Here is a 20,160-nt window from a genome sequence, read left to right on the forward strand (position 1 = left end):
GCGTGCCTCTGAGAAGGACCGTTAAAAGAGTAGGCTAATACTTCTAAAATAGCTTTGTACTGATAAATGAATAGATATTCCTATCCAGGTGTATATTTTTTAATGATTGGGATTGGTTATTTATCATGAATGAAAATGTAACGTATGATATTGCATCGTTGAACCTCGCCAAGCCACATGGATAACACTGTAACTTTCCTAAAAGCACTGGAGTTTCTGCATGTTGCTAAAAATAGCTCACCTTCAGTGAACAGGCTACCGCGCTTCCTCTTCTGAAAACGAATCGACTCGAATGGCAGGACCGCAGCGAGCGCACGAGACTTTTGTCTGTGACACTCGTCTTGTCCACATTGCGGATGGAACAAACTGTCCAAAGAGGATGCATATAGGCGTCAGTCGAGCTTGCGAGTTAAACGAGACATTTTTTGACAGGTATTTTAAGTTAATTAGTGGAGTGGTGCAATACAGAGTGTGCAACCAATTAAAAAGAGCTAGAGGTTAAATCATGACCAGCACACTGAGGTGCAGTAGAACTTGAAAGTGAAATTTCAAACGTGGTTTATAATATGATTTGTGATCATAATGGATATTAGATTGCAGAAAATATGAGAGTGTAGCCTATATATAGACCACATGACAACTGTGAGAGCGATTAAAAATCGTTAATCTGTTTTATGCATTTCTATTTGCTTCCAATGTTCAAATGTTTAAAATAAAGCGGGATATCTCACGAGTAAATTTGATTACAACAATGAGCTAGCCTGTACTTCAGCCTAATTCGAAGCAGACAAATCAAACCGAACTTTGAGACAGTGCACAAAACAACTGAGTTTATACATTTAAACAAACTGAGGCTTCCCTTACAGTTCTCATTTTCTGAGAAATAGGAATCACAGAATCTATTTAGTCAGTTGTGATGGATAAACCTGATGTCCATTTAATTCTCACTCAGACTGCGCTCGTCGGGAGCATCTCAAGTTCATAATGAAGCAACCAATTTTGTGTCCCATATTACTGAGTCTGTGACTACATATTGCGCTGATAGATTCTGAGTGAGCCATTGGCTCTTCCCCACAATGTCGGCGTACGCACACAAACTCATAAGACATAACTCAATACAGCTGCTGTCCTTGTCTATGATTGCCCCATGTTTCCCTTATAAGGACAGAGAGAAAGCATTTATGTAACAATAAAGCAGATATTTCAGTGTTCTCGTTTACACCGTCTGGTTCACTGGGACAAATGCACTGCTGAATTTAAAGCCATCACAAGCACTGCAGTGTCCCGCATGCTGCCAGAGCTACTATAATCTGCCTTTTTTTTAATGGAAATCTGTTTAAGGGTTCATTCTGTGGTCACAGAGCTTGTAAAATGTGGAAAATGATGCAAATAACGCAGTGAGACATGAGTTAACAGCAAAAATGTCAGGGATTGCATCCGTGCTTCCATGTAAACCCTTTCTGCATCCATGAACATGCAGTGCAAGACATTGTAATACAATATAGGAATCAGTTTCTGAATCACATCTGAATTCGGTCAGTTGGAGGCAATCAGCAAGAGAATTCGGGCAGAGTGGTCTCGTTCGTATGCAGCTCAGAAACAGCCCCCCCTCCACCTCCCCTTTCTCTACACACGTCTTTACACTGGAGTGCGGTGACTCCGTCTACGTTTCACTCTCTGTCCCCGCCCATTGCTAGGTTTTGTCCAAATCGGGCTTTTTGCGTCGCCGGAGCTCCCGATTTCAAGCCAACGTCATCAATGGAGAGAGGGGATGCTGACGTCGGAGCAGAGTCAGAGCGCAAGGGTTGGGAGGGGTGAGATGAGTGAATTTCAGCATTGCTTGCACTGATATGAGACCTATAAATCCCCCCTCCCCTCCCCCCTTTTTACTCCATTCCCCCCTCCCCTCGCGCTCTTTTTTTACGTCGGTGTTGGCGCGTTGGGAGCCCCCCTACACTGGTGGAGTCCCAGCCTATATAAGTTACTGGCTTGCAATGTAACTCTACCAGATTTACGGACTCCTGATATCTGGGCGAGATACGGCTTCAGCAGCAGCCGACTGACTCCATCCATCCTCCGGTTCGGAACCTGAGCCAGGCGCTGTGGCGGAACCGCAGGGGGAAACCCGGGAGAGGCAGGTGAAAGGAGAAGAGCAGCCGTACTCTGGACATGTGCTGAGATGACACACCTGTGAACACGCCTGAACTCTTTTGGGAAAGAGCATCACACTTTTCTCAACTTGCACAATAGTCAACACTTTCAGCGAACCTCAGAAACAGCTATCTTCCGTTAGTAACCACAATGTATCGTTCCACTAAAGGAGCTTCTAAAGCCCGAAGGGACCAAATAAACGCGGAGATTAGGAACCTGAAGGACTTGTTGCCTATCTCCGATGCGGACAAGTCCCGGCTGTCCTATCTTCACATCATGTCGCTGGCTTGCATGTACACGAGAAAGTCTGTCTTCTTTAGCCAAGGTAAATATCGTTTGTTTTGCAAATATAGTCGAATAAAAGACTGCAGTGCAATTAGAATAAAAGCATGAAATTAGAAGAAGCTTTTTAGATATGAGTTTGTGTTGAGACATTGCTGTATATTACTCTTTTATTGCCGCAAGTAGATGCAACAGGTGCATCTTACATTTTTTTTTTTTTGTAGAAATATCTGAGCTGCTTTTCTGTTTGGTAATATGAATTAAGAAATCTCTTTAAAGATACAAAAGAACGTAGTGAAAACATCGCTTTAGAACGCAATTTCTCTCCATGGTACTGAAACATAAACGCTGTCCATGGTGCTGAAAATAGTGCTAACTAATTTTTCTTTCGTACTAGATGTTTTATATATGGATGAAGTTTGATAGTTTATTCAGACTTGAAATTACTTCTTTCAGATACAGCTAGCAGTGCTGAAGCAACCACGGGATTCCTCTCATTTCATGAACTGAATGAGTTGGTTCAAGTTATGCCAGGCTTTCTCATGCTATTGACTGGTGAAGGAAAGTTACTGTACCTGTCAGACAGCGTCTCAGAGCACCTCGGACACTCAATGGTGAGTAAAGCAGACATAACAGTTATTCTCATTAAATCTTTATAGCCTTCCTCTCCCTTTCATCTCATGTTATTTCAGTCTTTTTATAAGCAAAATGAATTAAAGAGGACATTCACCTACAGTATATTCTCTTTTGAATATTTAGGTAGATTTGGTCGCTCAAGGGGACAGTGTGTACGACATAATAGACACTGCAGACCACTTTATTATGAGGAGTAACCTGGTGCCTCCAACTTCACCTGACACAGGTAAGATCTTTAAAATTTGACACACATACAGATAATACATGTAAGATATGCAAGGACTCATTATTTTGTGCCTCTCCCCCTTAGATCGTCTGTTCCGCTGCAGATTCAACACCTCCAAATCAGTGCGTAGGCAGAGTGCAGGCAATAAGCTTGTTTTAATCCGAGCCCACTGCCTGTCAGAAACTCCCGATGAGTCTTCCCCAGGATCTTATTGGACTTCCAACCCAGTGTGGGTATGTTTCTGTGCTCCTCTGGAGCCTCACACTTCCCAAGGGGGAATTGCCCCGGACAGAGAACAATCTTCAGCTCCAACACTAGAGAGCAACTTCTTCCTGCCATGTTTCCGTTCTCAGCATAGCCGTGACATGAGACTTCAGGAAGCACAAGACAGGTGAGGTTAAATGACTAGTATTTTTATAAATAAAATTATAAATGAAAAGGAATTTTATAATAATGTGTTTTTAAAAGATACAATTTTCCTTACCATTTATCTTTTTCCAACTTTCAGTGTGAATGTTTATTTGGGACTAAATGTGGAGATTCTGCGGTCCCAATCTTGGTACAGCTTCCTGCATCCTCAGGATCTTTCACACGCCTCAGCTCAGCACTGCAGCCTATGTGAGTCTCACTCCTAAATGAATAAACAAAAAAATATTCTCAGCTTCATTTGCTCGGTTAGGCCTAGCATGAGCACTCTCGTACCTCACAGTTCCCTATCAACATTTGACACTCACAGCGAGCAATACAGAGCAATACGCATCAATAGTGAAAAAGCATTTCTGACTACCCACCAAGACATGACATTAAATCTCACAAGGAGTTGAATATGTTTTGACTCTCCCATCTTTTCTTTTCACCACACAGTGAGAGAGGGAGGAGAGGGCAGAGCAGAGATGGTGGTTCGTGTTGAGACTACAGATCACTCATGGGTCTGGCTTTATATGGTCTTGCAGCTGGAAACTGGGGAAAACCCCATTGTCAGTAACAATTACATCATCAGGTAAGGCTCAGCCTACATCTATCAAGTCAAGTATATAACCCAAGTTGAAGTAGGAATATCACTAATATCACTCTTTTTCTTTGCCACAGTGAGACAGAGGCTTGGTCAATCAGGCAGCAGCTGAGCTCTGAACAGACCCAGCTCTCCTTGGTGCTGGGTTCAAGCACTTCCCAACAAGAAAGCCTAAGCTTACAGAGTCCAGAAACACTCTCAAGCCCTGACCAAGTGTTCACGCCAGGAAGTAGTGGCCTCTCTGGGCAGTCATTTGACTTCAGCACGGCCGCATGCAGTGCAGGATCTACTGAGGAACAAGGTGGCAGCTCCTCAATGGAGCCTGTACAACTGGAGAGTGGCCCACGTTCCAGTCTCTCCTCTATGGAAGAAGAGAGCTTCTTCCAGCATGAGCCAAGTGAACCTGTGGCCAGTCCATCTTCTGCATCATCTCCCATTCCAGTCACGGTTGCAACAGTGTCTGACTTGGACTTCCTCACTCAGAATATTCTGCTGCCACCGGCATTCCAGATAGATCCTCCTCTACCAGCCTTGCCCCTTCCTCTTCCACCTGTACCTACCTCCGAGACCCAACAGACCAAGGAGTTTGTGTGCACACCCCCATACACACCTCAACTAGGTGGAAGCAATTTTCCCTTCGGGGAGCCTCATTTCAGCTTCGACCCTACCGGTGCCACCTCACCATCTCCTCTTGCTTCAACTGCAACAGCAACAACAACGACGGCTCCATCTCTTTCTCCATCTGAGCCATCAAACCCACAAGGCAGCACACCACCTCCAACGACAACACTCTCGACTCTTTTGCCACTGACAATAACATCTCCAACCACAGATATCCTCTTCCCAGTGGAGCCTTGCAGTGGGTCGCTCTATGAAAAACTCCCTCCTACTCCTGACAGTCCAGGTGATGGTGACTGCACGGTCATGACTTTACCGGAAGTCCGTGGTCCACTGTATGTTGACGTCCCCCATGGGCCACTCACTTACCCACCAGACGGTCTCCTCACACCTGAAGCCTCACCTGGAAAACAGCCAAGCCTGTCCTTCTTCTCCTCACTGCGTGAGAGAGAAAAAGAGAGAACGGAGATCTCGCTTTTAGCCCAGCACATCAGCACACTAGCAGAGGGCTTCTACTTAGATCCATTCCTGGCCAAGCTGGTTCCTTCCACCATTTCTGAACGCTCTCAGTCTCCGTCTCTGAATTCTGCAGGGCTTGATACAGTCCCACTGTTTGGTGAATTCTACACACTCAAGTCCTGGAAAGGCCTGGACCTGCCCATCTTCTCTGATGACGAATCTCTGTTTGAAGAGAGTATATTAGAGACCCTTCTCCAGGACCTCACATCCTCCCCTCCCCTTTCACCGACTCACTCTTACTCCTCTCACTCCAGCCCCCCCTCCTCTCCTGAGTGCTGGTGCCCACCCTTGCACTTTGACGGGATCTCTGCTGTGAGTGCCGGTCACTTCTGTAGCGTCCAATCGGCGCACTGTAACAATGAGGCCGGGCGAGGGGCTATGATGTCGCCAGTCAACGCAGACAACATGGCAGATGGGAAGGCGGCAGGCGAAGTTGCGATGGAGACAGAGGTAGCATCATCGCCTCTATTCATGGGCATACCGACATCTCCACCACTGCAGCTGACCGCCTCCCCCGCTTCGGTGCCTGTCTCGTCGCCTGTCAGCCCTGCGCCGCCCGGCCTGCCCTGCGCCCAGTCCCTCCTCGAGGAGCTGGCCGCCCTGGAACCCATATTTGGGGCAGGTGCCTCGATCGCCCCCGGCCTGGGGCAACAACCTGAGTTGTATCAACTCCAATGTCATGCACCGCAACAGTGCTTCCGCAAAGGTGAGAGTTGGTCTTTTTGTTGATCACACTTCTGCGTTGCCACTTTTGCCAAACTGACATTAGTATTATTGTTAATAACATTATGTCCTCTGTTCCTTCTTTTTGTCTTACAGATGGGAGTGGAAGTGATCCTCCGTTCTAAAATAAGTCTGTGACTTACTTCATTAAGTATGGCATATTGTCATATTTCATGGAGCTACTTTTGCTGAAAAGTGAATATTAATTAATTGTATAAATATATACATAATGTATATAATGCCAAAAAAGACTTGAACGTTCTCGAATCCAATGAGAGTAAACAGTCATGTTCACAATTGTTCATCTAATTATCCATTCATTTATGTTCATAATAGTGCAACCCTTTGGTAGCAATGCAATATACTAGTGTGTAACAAGTCCTAAGAGGACTAAGAGATCAATTTATGTCTTTCTGCTATAATGTAACATGAGCTTATATGAGTGAGAGTTACAGCTCTGACTATGTAAGTGTAAACCAACTTACAGACTTGCATTTGTATTCACTTGTAGTGAAACTCAGTTGTGAACTTTGAGGACATGAAAAAAAGATTCCAAATTCCATTGAGAAACAACAGATAGCTTATATGGCTCAATGCTTGTCATCCAGCATCACACATACACAAAGTTCAATGTGTGGAAAGTATTCACATTATAGATCAATATTTGGTCAGTTCAAAAAGTGAACAGTTTGTAAAAGTAATAATATCAGCATGCTTACCACAGCTGATTGACTTTCCAGTCTAATCTTTCAGCTCAGTAACTAATGATAATATAAATGACAGAATTCAGACTACATTGGGCTTCGAGTTTGTGAATGCATTTCTTGAACATATCATTTCACATGTACAAATGTGAACGAATTCCACTTTGTGTGCAAGACAAGTCAAGTTTTCACATTGTTCTCCTACTGGCCGGTGGACAAAATCTGCAGCGGAAGCCGCCAGGGAGAGGGAGAAAATATTGTGCATGGCTTTGCATGCACGGACATTACTGGACTTATTTCTAGCTACTACTGAGCGAAGGAGTAACGAATCCATTCGGTCGGCTACTCTGATGGGCATGGCTAGAAGGAATTGCACTGGACTTTTGCAGCATCAATATTTGTAATGCTTGCAATCTGCAGAAGCTCTTATGTGCCTGGCACATCAAGAGGTTGCAGACCTAAAAGAAACAGCACCTTTATTTAGTGAATACCACAGTGACATCGTAACTTTGCTGTCTGCGGTGTGGAGTGGTGACAAATGACTGTGTGAATGATTGATTCTTCTTTTTTGAGAGGGGTTATAAAAACGAAGCAAAGTTTTGTTTTAAAAAATGAGCAGGAAAATAGGGATGAAGTTCTATTTCTATTCAGTTACTAATCGACACGGGTTGAGAATGGTTCTATGCCCATGGTGTCGACATGCTAACGTAGAGTTGTCTACGGTCAAGTAAAGGATTGATTCCTATGTTCTAGCTATTTACATGCTACGTTTAAAAACAAAAAGTATTTTATTGTATGTATGCTGATTTACTGGGTGCTTGGTGCACGTGCCTCTAGCTAGGCATGATGCGGAATGGTTAAAGATTGTAATAATTTGTACATTTGTACAAACAACAGTCTGTACATATCAGAGACATTTGTATCATATGAGATGAAAACATACTTGACATATGCTATTTATGAAGAATGGACATTGTGGATCAGTGTTCTTTTGTGTCGCTGATAAGTGTATTTGGTTTGTCAAAACAGAGGCATTTATATTAAAGTGCACTTAAAAGTACTCATGTGTCAGTTTCTAGTTCCTCCTTTCCTTCTCTTTTGCTAACCACTGTCCTTTCCTCACTCCCATTCCTCCATCATCCCCATATCCCTTGTTTTAAGAGCATTCTCCTCACTCTTTCCCTGGAGTGCAGACTGCTCAGCAACACCACTGACGCACGCTCGCGATGAGGCGCTATCTGACTCAGACTGACGTACGCACTTGACACAGAGGCGCTCACACAGACCGTCAGCTTCCCGCTTTGACGCACTCACGTACTGAATGCCACACGCACGTAGCCCCCCCCCCCTCTCCTCTCTCTCTTTTTCTCTCAGCCCACACTCAATGTACCTGCTATTTTGACGTCGCATGACAGCATTATCAGACTCCATATATGGGCTTTCCTGCTCAGGGGCACCAATTTTAGTCCCCTCCTCCCTTTCCTCACAGCATCCTTCCCAAAAAGGAGAGAGAGAGAGAGAGAGCGAGATGTGAGAGAGAAGAGAGCTGTGTTGCTATGCTAATGAATTTAACGTACAAGAGCCAGTCAGCCAATTAAAGCAACCGATGTTAAGTCACCAAAAGCTGTGATTCAAAGCCTCCTCCCAATTCTAGATCTTTTATGTAAAGCACAATCTCCTCTAACTCTTTTCTTTCTCTCTCTCTTACCTACTATTTTTAGGCACAATGCACCTTGGGAGCTTAGAAATAATCAAGCATCATAAGTATAGTAACCATCTGCCATAAAAGAGTAGAACCAAGCTGTGCGTCAGCATGGGAACATTTTGTTCCAGCCTCTCATCGCTTCTCCATTGCAGCTTATTGAGACAAAACAGTGTCACAGAAACCCAGATTGGCTCTCTTACACCATCTAGTGTCAAATAAAATGCATCTCTGTAGTAATCCTAAAAATGTATCATTGAAAACTACAGTTTGGATGCATGGATGGATGGATAGAGCTTGACCAACTTAAGCTTGTATGACTGGTACATAGTTTGTTGCTGGTCCAATATGGTTTACCAGCTTGCACTAGCTGAGAAACAGCAAGGAATTTTATTAATAAAAATTATAATATGTTACCTAGAAAATATTACTTCTTCGTTCTGGGGTTTCTGGGTTGGCGGTCCCTGGGTCCATAGCACTCCTGTAAAAAAATGATGGAATAGAAATCATTCAGGAGTCTGAGTGTTTATACATATATCACACAGACAAAATTTCTTTAGTCTCTGAACATATATTGTCATCAGTGCTGTCAAGAGATTAGTAAGGATACATATAATAAATTATGAAAGATATAAAATATAATATAAAACAAATTAAAACGGATTCCCCCTTGTGGAAACATACAAATACACACACATTAGGAAGTGGAAGCCTGTGGTTTTTACCATGGGTGCTTCTCATTCTCTTTCTCTTGCTTCCTTTCCTTGCGTCTTAGCTCCACCCACATAGGATGCGAGGGAAGGAAACACCTGTGTATCCTCGCTCATGACTCCTTAGGAAGATTCCTTGCTCCATATTCCTCGCCTCCTCAAGGTGCACTTAGAGAACTGAGATGTCCTTCAAGATGGCCGAGTTCGATCGGTTTCCGGGTCACTGGCTTAAGGACGTAGAAGTGAGGAAACAAGGAAACATCAATTTGAGTTTTGAGAAGCAACCCGTAAAGCTGGTTAAGGTGGATAAGCCTAGCCAGGTATGTTTCAGTTTAGTTTGTGCCAACCCTGTGTTTTAGGCACAATAAAAGTGGCTTGGCTTTTCATCGCCATAATACTCTAAAGTTTCTTCTAGTTTCTACTCTAAATTAAAAGTACTACACAAAAAGAGATTTTTAAAGACAATATTGTCTGTAATAATAATTATTTTGTGTGATTTGGATATTAGTAATTATTAGCCTTAATCTATTACACATGAATTATCATTTTTAAATTATCAATGTCATGGGACCAACAAAGTCTGATTGGTTTTGGTTTTGGAAACTTGAAACTAATCCTGTAACACTGAGCTCATTCAACTACCTCATGGTACAGACCTTTGGACCTTCACACAGACCTTTGGGTTCACCCAAAAATAAAAATTCGGTAATCATTTACTCACCTCATGTCGTTCCAAACCTGTATGAGTTTCTTTCTTCTGTTGAACACAATAGAAGATATTTTGAAGAATGTTGGTAATCAAACCGCCGTAGGCCACCATTGACTTCCATAGTGTTTTCCCCCACCACTATGGAAGTCAATGGGTGCCTGTTTGATTACAACATTCTTCAAAATATCTTCTATTGTGTTCAACAGAGCAAAGAAACTTGAAACAACATGAGGTGAGTAAATGATTACAGAATTTTTCTTTTGTTTTACAAACCAGACAGATTAGTATTCTACCTGCTTTCTTTAAAAATTAGACCATTCTAAACATGTTGGCGAGTGACTTTTACATGTATATTTGGATTTGGATTGTGACGTCGACGTCACATGAAAACATGAATTAGCCTAATTAGCCCGTCGCGGGTTGGCATGATTTTCATTTATTAAACAGATATGTAGCATGACACTCCATTTTGTCTCTTTAAAAGCAAAGTAATTTTTGCATTCGTTATGCAGAAAGAGACTTTTGAAGTTGGTAGAGGCAGCTGACAAAGGTTAGTTCACATCAAAGCAAAGCCACTCACTGGGGCCCGAAGACGATCAGTCAGAAGCCAAGATCAGAAGAGAAGCGTCTGAGAAATTTGTCTCAGGCTTTAGACAGAAGCATCTAGTTACGCATGGCGTGATTATAAATTTTATGCACAAAGGGACACAGATCTGACTGGTTTCTCGGGCTTTACAGTAACTCTCTAGGATGTAGTGTAGGGAGTTACTCACCATAGGATGATCACCCGAGTCTGTGAGCAACCTGCAACAGTCTTTAAACATGCAGTGCCATCGTGTGGACATTCAAAGAGCCTTGTGGATTAAATCGCAATTTTAGAAAAAAAAAAAAAAGCCTTTTCAATAAAATTGGCGTTCAGAAGAATGTAACATTTTACAATAAAGATCCATTTATTAATAGCCTACACGTGTATTAATAGTTTATATTAATTTCAACATTTACTAATACATCATTAAAATAAAATGTTTATCTGTAAATAATTGAATGGACCTGAGCTAACATGAACAAACAATTAACAACCGTATTTTTTATTAACTAACGTCAGAGGTGGACAGTAACAAAGTAGATTTACTTGAGTACTGTACTTGAGTACACTTTTTGAGTAGGCCCTATCTTTACTTTACTTGAGTATTATTTTTTCTGGAAAGTTTTTACTTTAACTTCACTACATTTGAAAGACAAATATCATACTTTTTACTCCACTATATTTCTGTCAAGGTCCTTGAGTAGAAAGTAACGTCAGTCAGGGGATGCTTTTAGTTGCAGGGTTGCATTTTGGTTGGAAAATGGTTGAAAGTTGGTTTGATGTCAGAACCCGACGTCGGATTGACGTCAGAACTAAAATGTTGGATTTTGGTTGGAAATGAAAGTGGGGTTGACGGCAGAATCCGAATTATGTTGGTTTCTGACGTCAACCCGATTTTCATTTTCAACCACAATGCAACGTCTGTCCAACGTTGGAGATTAACGTCAATATGACGTTGGATTCTGACATCAACCTGATTTTCATTTTCAACGTTGCATGGGTTTGGTCTTGTAAATGCGAATTTTGTCACTGTTTCGGAGCACACTAGCTTATAGATAACAGTAGCCTAAGGCTAACGTATTCATACTAAAAGCCAAAAAAACTTTAAATAGGGCACTATTGGAGGGAACAGCCATTTGGGTGTCCGAAACCATTGTGGACGTTATTGAGTGCACTTATTCAATCTCACATTTAATCCCACTACTGGAACTGTGTTCTAGAAACAAATTTGATATTGATATGAGGGTAGGTAGAAAGGCATTGATTCAGAGGCATAAGGTAGGCTACAGTAAGTATTACATAGGCTACAACAATGCAAGACTAATAAAATGCATTGACATTTACTTTTTACTTTTAAAAACGAGTACTTCTGTACTTTTACTCTTTACAACGTTTACTTGTAACGGAGTAATATTTGACAAGTATATTTTGTACTTTCACTGAAGTAAGGAAGTTGTGTACTTTGTCCACGTCTGACTAACGTTAATTAAAGGAATCTTTTTGTAAAGTGTTACCAGAAAGCATAATTTATTCTCCAGTGAGAACTCTGTGGAAACAAAGCGTAGGCTAACTGAAATTAGAAACAACGTGGATATTCAGCAAAGGAAACCGTTTCCAAGATTCATATTCATGCTGAGATTACAAAAGGGGACTAATGAAAAATGCTGAGAGAAATGCAATAGGTACAGTAGGGGTGAGGTAACACTTTATTTAAACGTTTCTAGCATGACTGTTCTGCCATATCAACACTCTATGGAGAAAAAAAAAACCGTTGGAAGATATCGCTGAACGTTCATTTGTATTTTATTGACAGAATATTTTAGTTTGCATATTTTTTTATTATTAGATAACATTTTAAAATATGGTCATGAATTTGTCAAATTACACTTCAATTTTTTTAAGGTAAACAAACAAAAATAATACACACTGTGACGTGTATCAAGACCACATATTTGTAGACGAAAGTAAAAATGTGTTGTGGCCTTGCTCTCCTCTACACAAATAGGTATCAGAACATATTCGGATGAGGAAACTTAATCAAATTACCAATTAAAACTAACTAATTAAAGAAAAAGAACATTTTCATTTTCTTCTGTTTTTTTTTGTTGTTGTATTGGAACAAATGAATGTATTATGAGTTATGTACATCGATTGACATATTGACAAAATCTTGTCACAGACTGACTGATAGACAAACAGATAGATAGATTTAGATTAATTGAGGTTTCATTTTAGCATTCAGCTAACCTGAAAAGCTTTTTCTATGAAGTCTCCACTGCACTGATGTGTAGGCTATACATATCTTCAAATTGCTGCCTATTTGGAAACACCCCCCCTCTTCTGTAGTTCTTTGAAGTGGAGCAGACATTATCTTTTAGCCCTAATGGCATATCAGCTGATGTTGCTTTTCTGATGTCTGGTATTTCTATGAAAATTGCTGAATACAGATTCAAAAGGCAAATATTTTTTTATAGCAGCATGTACTCTCACTTTTGTATGCTGTGGCATTCACTGTCACTTTTGCATGGACACGGCCGTTAATATGCACAAGAGTTTCTCTGTTTTTTAGTTTATGCCCCAGGCCATTTTGTATTAATATGGACTAAAAGATGAGGGCAAACATTGAATTTTTGATTCCTAAGTGGGGTTCTTCGGTCTACTTACTGCAATATTCATGAGGTAGTGTAAGAGTGGGGTTCACTACAGGTGTATAATAATGAAGAAGGGTTGGATTACGTAACAGCAAATCTCATTTGTAAAGCGAAAACGCACTGCGGATCTCATATGACCACAAGACCGTGTCTGAGAAAGACTCTTGCCTCTAAATCCCTTCAGGGCTCTTTTGAGATTCTGCACATTGACAAGCTTCATCTAATGCATAAGATACAGATTCTGATGCCTTTTGCCCTTTATAACCACCAAATATAACAGCCATCATTCTATATTTGGACCATCATTCTATAAGTGGGTGGGGCCATGATGCCACGTGAAATCACATCCTCTTCATGTCATTGTCTCTTGTGCTTCCGTTCTTATGAAATTGCAGTCAGCGACATGGAGAACACTCTGTCACTGAAGCCTAGATAGAGTGCAGACACCGCAATCTCGTTTAAATCAAAGAGAGAGCCAAATGGTCTATTGTGATATTCGCAAAGGGGGGGAAAAAAAAGTCTCTGCACTTCACTCACTATAGACAAACGTTTCGGAAAACAATCACGAATGCACTTGACTTTGAGGAAAGTGATTTGGCGGTGCTTGAGAAGTCTCTCACTGTTCAATGGGTCAGTGCCGGGCTAGTCCATTATGGAACAAATTACCATCCATTACACATCTTCTGTTTGCCTGCACAGTCTGGCACTTCAAGGTTTCTTTCCCAAGCTCTATCCCAATAGTCAAATTTTCTTATATAGTGTTTTTTCTTATTATCAATGGTAATAACAGTAGTGCTGCTTCATATTTTTGTGGAATGATTTCTGAAGGAGTATTTGACGCTGAAGTCTGGAGTAATGATGCTGAAAATTCAGTTTTGCCATCACAGGAATAAATTACATTTTAATATACATTCATATAGAAAACATGTATTTTACATTTTTATAATATTTCACAATATTACTGTCTTTACTGCATAAAAACAGAAAACAGTTATTTTAATTTGTACTATTTCACAATAGTACTGTTTTTTTTTTTTATTCCATAAATGCAGCCTTGGTGAGCATGACAATTCTTTACATTTTTAATGTTTCCAAACTTTTTACAGGTGCTGTATAAGTATTAGGCTTTTAAAAGATGAAAAAGAATAAGAGAGAATCAATTAATCATAAACTGTTCGCTGCCATTTTGTGAATATTAAGTAAAAAGTAACAGTAGTCTGATTGAGTATTTTAAAACGTAATATAATCTAATTACAAGTAATTCATTTTTGGAATCTGATTACATAACCCACATAAAATATTATCAGTTATGCAAGATAAACATTAGAAACTATAGCAAAGGGACTGAGACAAACTTTTCTACCAGTTTGGGTGCATACAATTGCTTAAAATAAGTATTAAACGTGTCCTGCTTTGACATTTGCATATCAACCCAAATTTTTTTGTCGTTTTTTTTTTTGTCACCGTGTTGCCAAAGGCCAATCTACTTCAGCACAGGTATCAAAGACACAGCAGTTATTAAAAAAAAACCTGAATTATTACCCAGAGATGGCTAAAAGAGATGGATGCGAGAGAAAGAGTAGGTGAAAGTGTCTCAGAGGCCTAAAAAAAGGTTGGAGGAGGCAGAGAAAAGAAAAGAGCTAGTGGGAGAGTCAACAATGAGAGAAAAAAAAATACACTTCAATATGTTTGGATGTAAAACAGCAGCATTTTATTAGAAAAACACATCCGGAATAGTGGGACGAATCCGTGTGAATGGGGGTTTTGTCATGATAACTAGCACACAGCAGCTCTTCATTTCTTCTTTACTCCCGCAGCCTCGGCAGCGGCTGCCTGCGCTTCTGCCTTCAGTCTCTCCTCACGCTCCCGGAGGAACTCCCCGTACTCCAGCGGTGACAGGCTGACAGAGGGATGACAGAGAAGACGGAGATTACAGGCATATCAACAGATACATTACATTAGAATTTCAAACATTTCTAGCGAACGAGCTTTGCTCTTCCTTCAAGTATAATGATGGGTCTGAGCATTTGCACCTAGGCGTCATGGCTCATTTATTAAAGAGTTTGGCTTAAGAAAAAGGCCAGACTCTGCTAGCAGAACAGGCTGTCAAAATGTTGCCAGATTTCAACGGTGCAATGACATTTGACAGGATAGAAAAGGCTCTGGAAGGTGTCAAGCAAACACTTCTCAAATGAATAGTGTCAATAACTAAGCTAGCAGCATCCCGTACAATCTCTCAGTGTTATTAAAGCATTAATTATACATAACATGAATTTTATGATTCATTTTTAAAAGCCTGCAAATCAAGCTCAATTCTCAACCGTGAGAAATGGCATAAATGAGCACAAGAACTGAAGTCATTGGCGAGAGTGTGAAGTAAGACTTGATTTATTCAGCCATTATTTATTCACATCTCTTATTAAGGTCTTTACTAGGTGGTGGGATGTCTGAAATATTTATACAAGGAAAAGACGGATGTTAAAACCTCACAGTAGAGACCAGACATGAAGAAAACATTGCTTTGTATATAAATTATGCCTAAATATAAATGTCTTCATAAAACTAAAATTTTAATTATATTTTTTAAGAGATACACTACCATTCAATAGTCTGGGTATTGGTGGGATTTGCAGAAAGTCTCTTAAGCTTAACAAGGCTGCAATTATTTGATCAAAATACAGTAAAGACAGTAATATTGTAAAATATTATTCAAATTTGAAATACGTTTTGTATTTTATTGTTTTAAAATGTAATTTATTCCTGTGATCAAAGCTGAATTGTCACTTTTGATCAATTGAATGCATACATGATTAATTAAACAAAACATTACTGTCCCCAAACATTTGAATAGTAGTTTATATTTGTTTTAATGTCTTTGGTCATTACATAACCGTCCACTTCTGCTATTCTCTAGCTTTGAAGACATTACTATTGTTATAAAATGTGGAAAATGGCAAGAATGAGTTAGTGTATTCAAACATTTCAATGGTGTAGTATGTTGTGAATAATGTGGTTGAATGAAGTTTGAAGGACTCTCACTCATTGACGATTTTGATGCCGAGGGATCTGGCGGAACCGATGATGCTCTTGACAACGTTCTGCATGGAGGTGTCCTGCAGCTTAAAGCTGTCGTCCTGAGATTTGACCTGTGCAATCTCATATACGGCCCTCACAGTCACCATTCCAGCGATCTCATGCCCTGATGGATACGGGAAAGTGAAGGGGACAAGGTGAAAGAGAGAGGTGATGAAACACAGCAGCACAGAAAGAGAAACCAGCAGGAGGTGTGGTTGGTCATGATTGAGCAAATCGGAAGTGGAGATGGGGTGAAGGCGAGAGGTAACAGAAAGAGGGGGAGGGAAAGAGCGGGCGCATAAGAAAGAATAATTGAAGTGGAGTGGAATGTATGAAAATGAAGCAAATCCATAATTCTCCTTTTTTAAATGCCACCTTCACCACAGAGTTCCTCTTAGTAATTGCATGGCTCCCTACCAGTGCTGCTCATCATCAATATATCATCAGTCAAAAAATTCAATCTGAACCAAAACACCCCGCGGGGGGAGTCTGTCTATTACTGAAACATAAGGCAGTGGCAAGATATACAAATAGACTGCTGAGAGATGGAAGGGAGGATGTATGGCCACAGCTGCCCTGCTCGTAATAGGGTTCGCTTACCAGTCTTTCCGGCTCCTTTTTCAATGCCGGCGGCCTGTTTCAAGAAGTAAGATACAGTGGGCTGCCCAATTTTCAGGTCATACGTCCTGTCCGACTGAGGAAAAAAAAGAAGAGGGATAAGCTCAGCCCATTCAAAATGACCCAGGTTCATCAATTTCAGAGCCAGGTTTAAAAAAAAAAAAAAAAAAAAAAAAAAAAATAATAATCATACATATATATACATACATACATACAGACATACATACATACATACATATACACATATATATACACACATATATATATATATATATACACACATATATATACATATACATAAACATGTACATAAAGAACCACTAAAAGTCATTAAGGTGTCGTATCTTGCCTAAGGCACTAAGTGAGCCAGGACTGCAACTGCTGATCCCTCAAAAAAAAAAAAAAAAAATTTTTTAAAGTGTGCTCACTACACGTGCATACATTTAAAAATAAAAATAATCCTCGATTTCCATCAAAAGACGGAAATGTGAATTAAACCCATGTTGTTTGAATAGAATCTAAATTAATAAAATGTTAGTATCTGACATAATAAAACCACATAAAAACCACATAAGAATGATATGAATAAAATGAAAGCTTACAATATTTGAGAACACCCTTATCTACTGCAGTTATTCTGAAACATTATGTGTGTTGAGTTGACAATTATCTGTTGAGACTGTTGGAACGAAATGTTATGTTTGTTTTTGGGTTTGTGGGCGTCAAGCTATCGGTCTCAGTCTCTCAGTCTCATCGCACATAGCGGGTGGTATCACAAACACAATTCTCTTCGAGTGCGAGAAGAGCTAAACTCCTATAGCATCCAAAAGAGTCTCTGGAGCCTGACAGAATCTCATTGTCATCCATAGACTCTGACAGCCTCTCATAAACTCAAAGTCGAGTCGAGTGAAGCCAGGCGCATGCATCCACACCCTCCATTCCCCCGGCACACACCCTCGACTGTCAGGCCTGCCGAAACCAAAGCTTTAAGGCAGGGATTAGTCTGCATAGAGAGGCTCAAAAACAATGAGTGTGCAGCAGACAGCTTAATGGGACAACTGGGACTTCACAGGCAGTCTGACTTGGGGAGACAGCCTGGCTAAAATGCACTGCAGCCATCCGGCTCAAGCCTAAAGCAAGCATTGTGCTGCAAACTCGACCAGAATTTTCCCCACACCCCCTGCAGCTAAAGATCACGTAGCTCAGGCTAATCTTCAATCCCTGTCGAATGCTCATCGTTATAGTGAGAGGACGCTAGCTTTAGGGCCTAATCTGCCTGTAGGACTCGAAGAATAAATCATAAAAAGACATTTCCCTTTGTTTGGCAATGTTAAAGTTAAAGGGATGTCTTAAAGGGATTCACCCAATATATAAACATTCCGTCATCACTCACTCAACCTCATGTCTTTAGAAACCAGAATCTGACTTTTGCTTGTGGAATACCAAAGATGTTATTTGTAGTAGTATGTCCAAACTACTCTTTTCTATACAATGAAAGCTGTTGGCTTGCAATATAGCACACAATATTGACTCATCTTGATTTTCTTCTTCCTTTTTGGAGCTTGACAGACCTTGGTCATTATTTATTTACACTATATGAAACAACAACAACAACAACAACAACAACAACAACAACAACAACAACAACAAAAATGGATGAACTTATCAAAATGCCTCAAAAGAAGAAAGAGTCAAACACATTTGGAACCACATGAGGGTGAGTAAATTATGACAATTTTCATTTTGGGGGGACCTGTTCCTTTAAGAGTTTCACAAATACTGCAAATAAAAAGAGTATATGAAGTTGTTTTTTTTGGCTAATTTTTCTTTATGATTAATTGTATTTCTTTATGTATTTCTAGAGTCTAAGAGTTGGGTGAAGGCATTGAGAGAAAGAGAGAGAGAGAGAGAGAGACAGAGAGAGAGACACACAGAGAGAGAGAGACAGAGACACACAGAGAGAGAGAGAGACAGAGAGAGAGAGAGAGAGAGAGAGAGAGAGAGAGAGAGAGAGAGACACACACACACAGAGAGAGAGAGACAGAGACACAAACACACAAGCACAAACAGTGCTGTTTACTAAGGCAAACATTAATATTACTATTGCTCATAAACATGTTTGAATAAGGTGTTCTCCGGTTCAGGTGTTTGAATAAATCACTCAACCTAAGTATTACAATTTGGGTTTTATCTCATCCAGTATAAATGAAACGATATTAAACTGGTTAAGTATTACATTTCTAAGCAATTAGACTTAAAAAAATAAAATAAAATTGTTGATATGGATTGAAAGAGTTGTTAACTAGCAGTGTTGGTATTTTTAATAAAAACTAAAACTATTAAAATGCATTTTCATTAACTGAAATAAAGCAGAACTAAAATAAAATATGAATATTAGGTGAAAAACTTACAGTAAATGAAAATAGGAAATCTTGCAACTAACTGAAAATAATAATAATAATAATAATAATAATAAAACTAATAAAAATTACAAAAGCACATAAATTAAAATATGAAAAAGGTCATTCAAAATATTAATAAATGCTATAATAGAATATAAATAATACTAAAAAGAAGGAAAACTTTTTATGCATTTTGGCCATTCATTTACATGACAACAGTGTTTTGGGGGCCTGAAAATGCAAATTGTTGAAAACGGGTTTCAAAGTGAAAGTATTTGAAAACAATGCCATTATTGTCTCAGTGTAAACTACAAAAATGTGAATCTGTGAAAATTATGTCATGTGCATATTAAGTGTTAAGTCATAGGTCCATAGTTTTTTTTTTACAAAGTGACATCACCAACTACCGGCCTGGCATGAATAATACAGCGTTTTTAATTTTAGATGTCAAGGATACTGGGGACGGGCTCTTATGACTTGTCACACCTGGCTCAAAGATGCGACATTAGGGGAGATGACAGTAAAATTAAGAATTTATTACATTAAAAATGACCAAAAACAACAAATCTAAATATCAGTAATCTATAACGTTGGTCAGTCGTGACTGCAAGTGAATGAGTGAATAACTGTGAGTGTTGTCAGAGCGATGGATGCCAAACAAAACAAATATTCTCACAACTGGAGCGCAGGTCTAGCTTAGGAGTGGCCCCGACTAACAACTGCATGTTGTTTAAATAAGGTGCCATGATGAGGTTCAGGTGTGCTCAAGTCATGCCCCAGTCACCAATCAGACCTACAAAAACTAAAGAAAAACAAACAACCAGAACCGCAACAAC

The 20,160-nt window shown here is 39.9% G+C and overlaps 2 protein-coding genes across 2 annotated transcripts in view; one reads left to right on the forward strand and one right to left on the reverse strand.

Moving 5' to 3' along the window:
- Positions 1-2,301: 2,301 nt before the first annotated feature.
- npas4a (neuronal PAS domain protein 4a) lies at positions 2,302-6,292 on the forward strand (the record flags this gene model as incomplete). The annotated part of the gene is made up of 8 exons (XM_081383272.1): positions 2,302-2,476; positions 2,890-3,047; positions 3,193-3,295; positions 3,380-3,686; positions 3,804-3,913; positions 4,160-4,295; positions 4,385-6,150; positions 6,264-6,292. The coding sequence occupies 8 exons, from the start codon at positions 2,302-2,304 to the stop codon at positions 6,290-6,292; spliced, it is 2,784 nt and encodes a 927-aa protein (XP_081239398.1).
- Positions 6,293-14,106: 7,814 nt separating this feature from the next.
- mrpl11 (mitochondrial ribosomal protein L11) overlaps positions 14,107-20,160 on the reverse strand; it is a 38,465-nt gene continuing 32,411 nt past the window's right edge. The window contains exons 4-6 of the mRNA XM_081383025.1: positions 16,905-16,998; positions 16,269-16,428; positions 14,107-15,129 (exon numbers count right to left, since the gene is read on the reverse strand). Coding sequence (XP_081239151.1) covers positions 15,024-15,129; positions 16,269-16,428; positions 16,905-16,998 — 360 coding nt within the window. The 3' untranslated portion in view covers positions 14,107-15,023. The remainder of the gene's footprint in view (positions 15,130-16,268; positions 16,429-16,904; positions 16,999-20,160) is intronic.

This window comes from Scardinius erythrophthalmus, assembly GCF_964197995.2.
Source record: "Scardinius erythrophthalmus genome assembly, chromosome: 13".
NCBI classification, from domain to species: Eukaryota; Metazoa; Chordata; class Actinopteri; order Cypriniformes; family Leuciscidae; genus Scardinius; species Scardinius erythrophthalmus.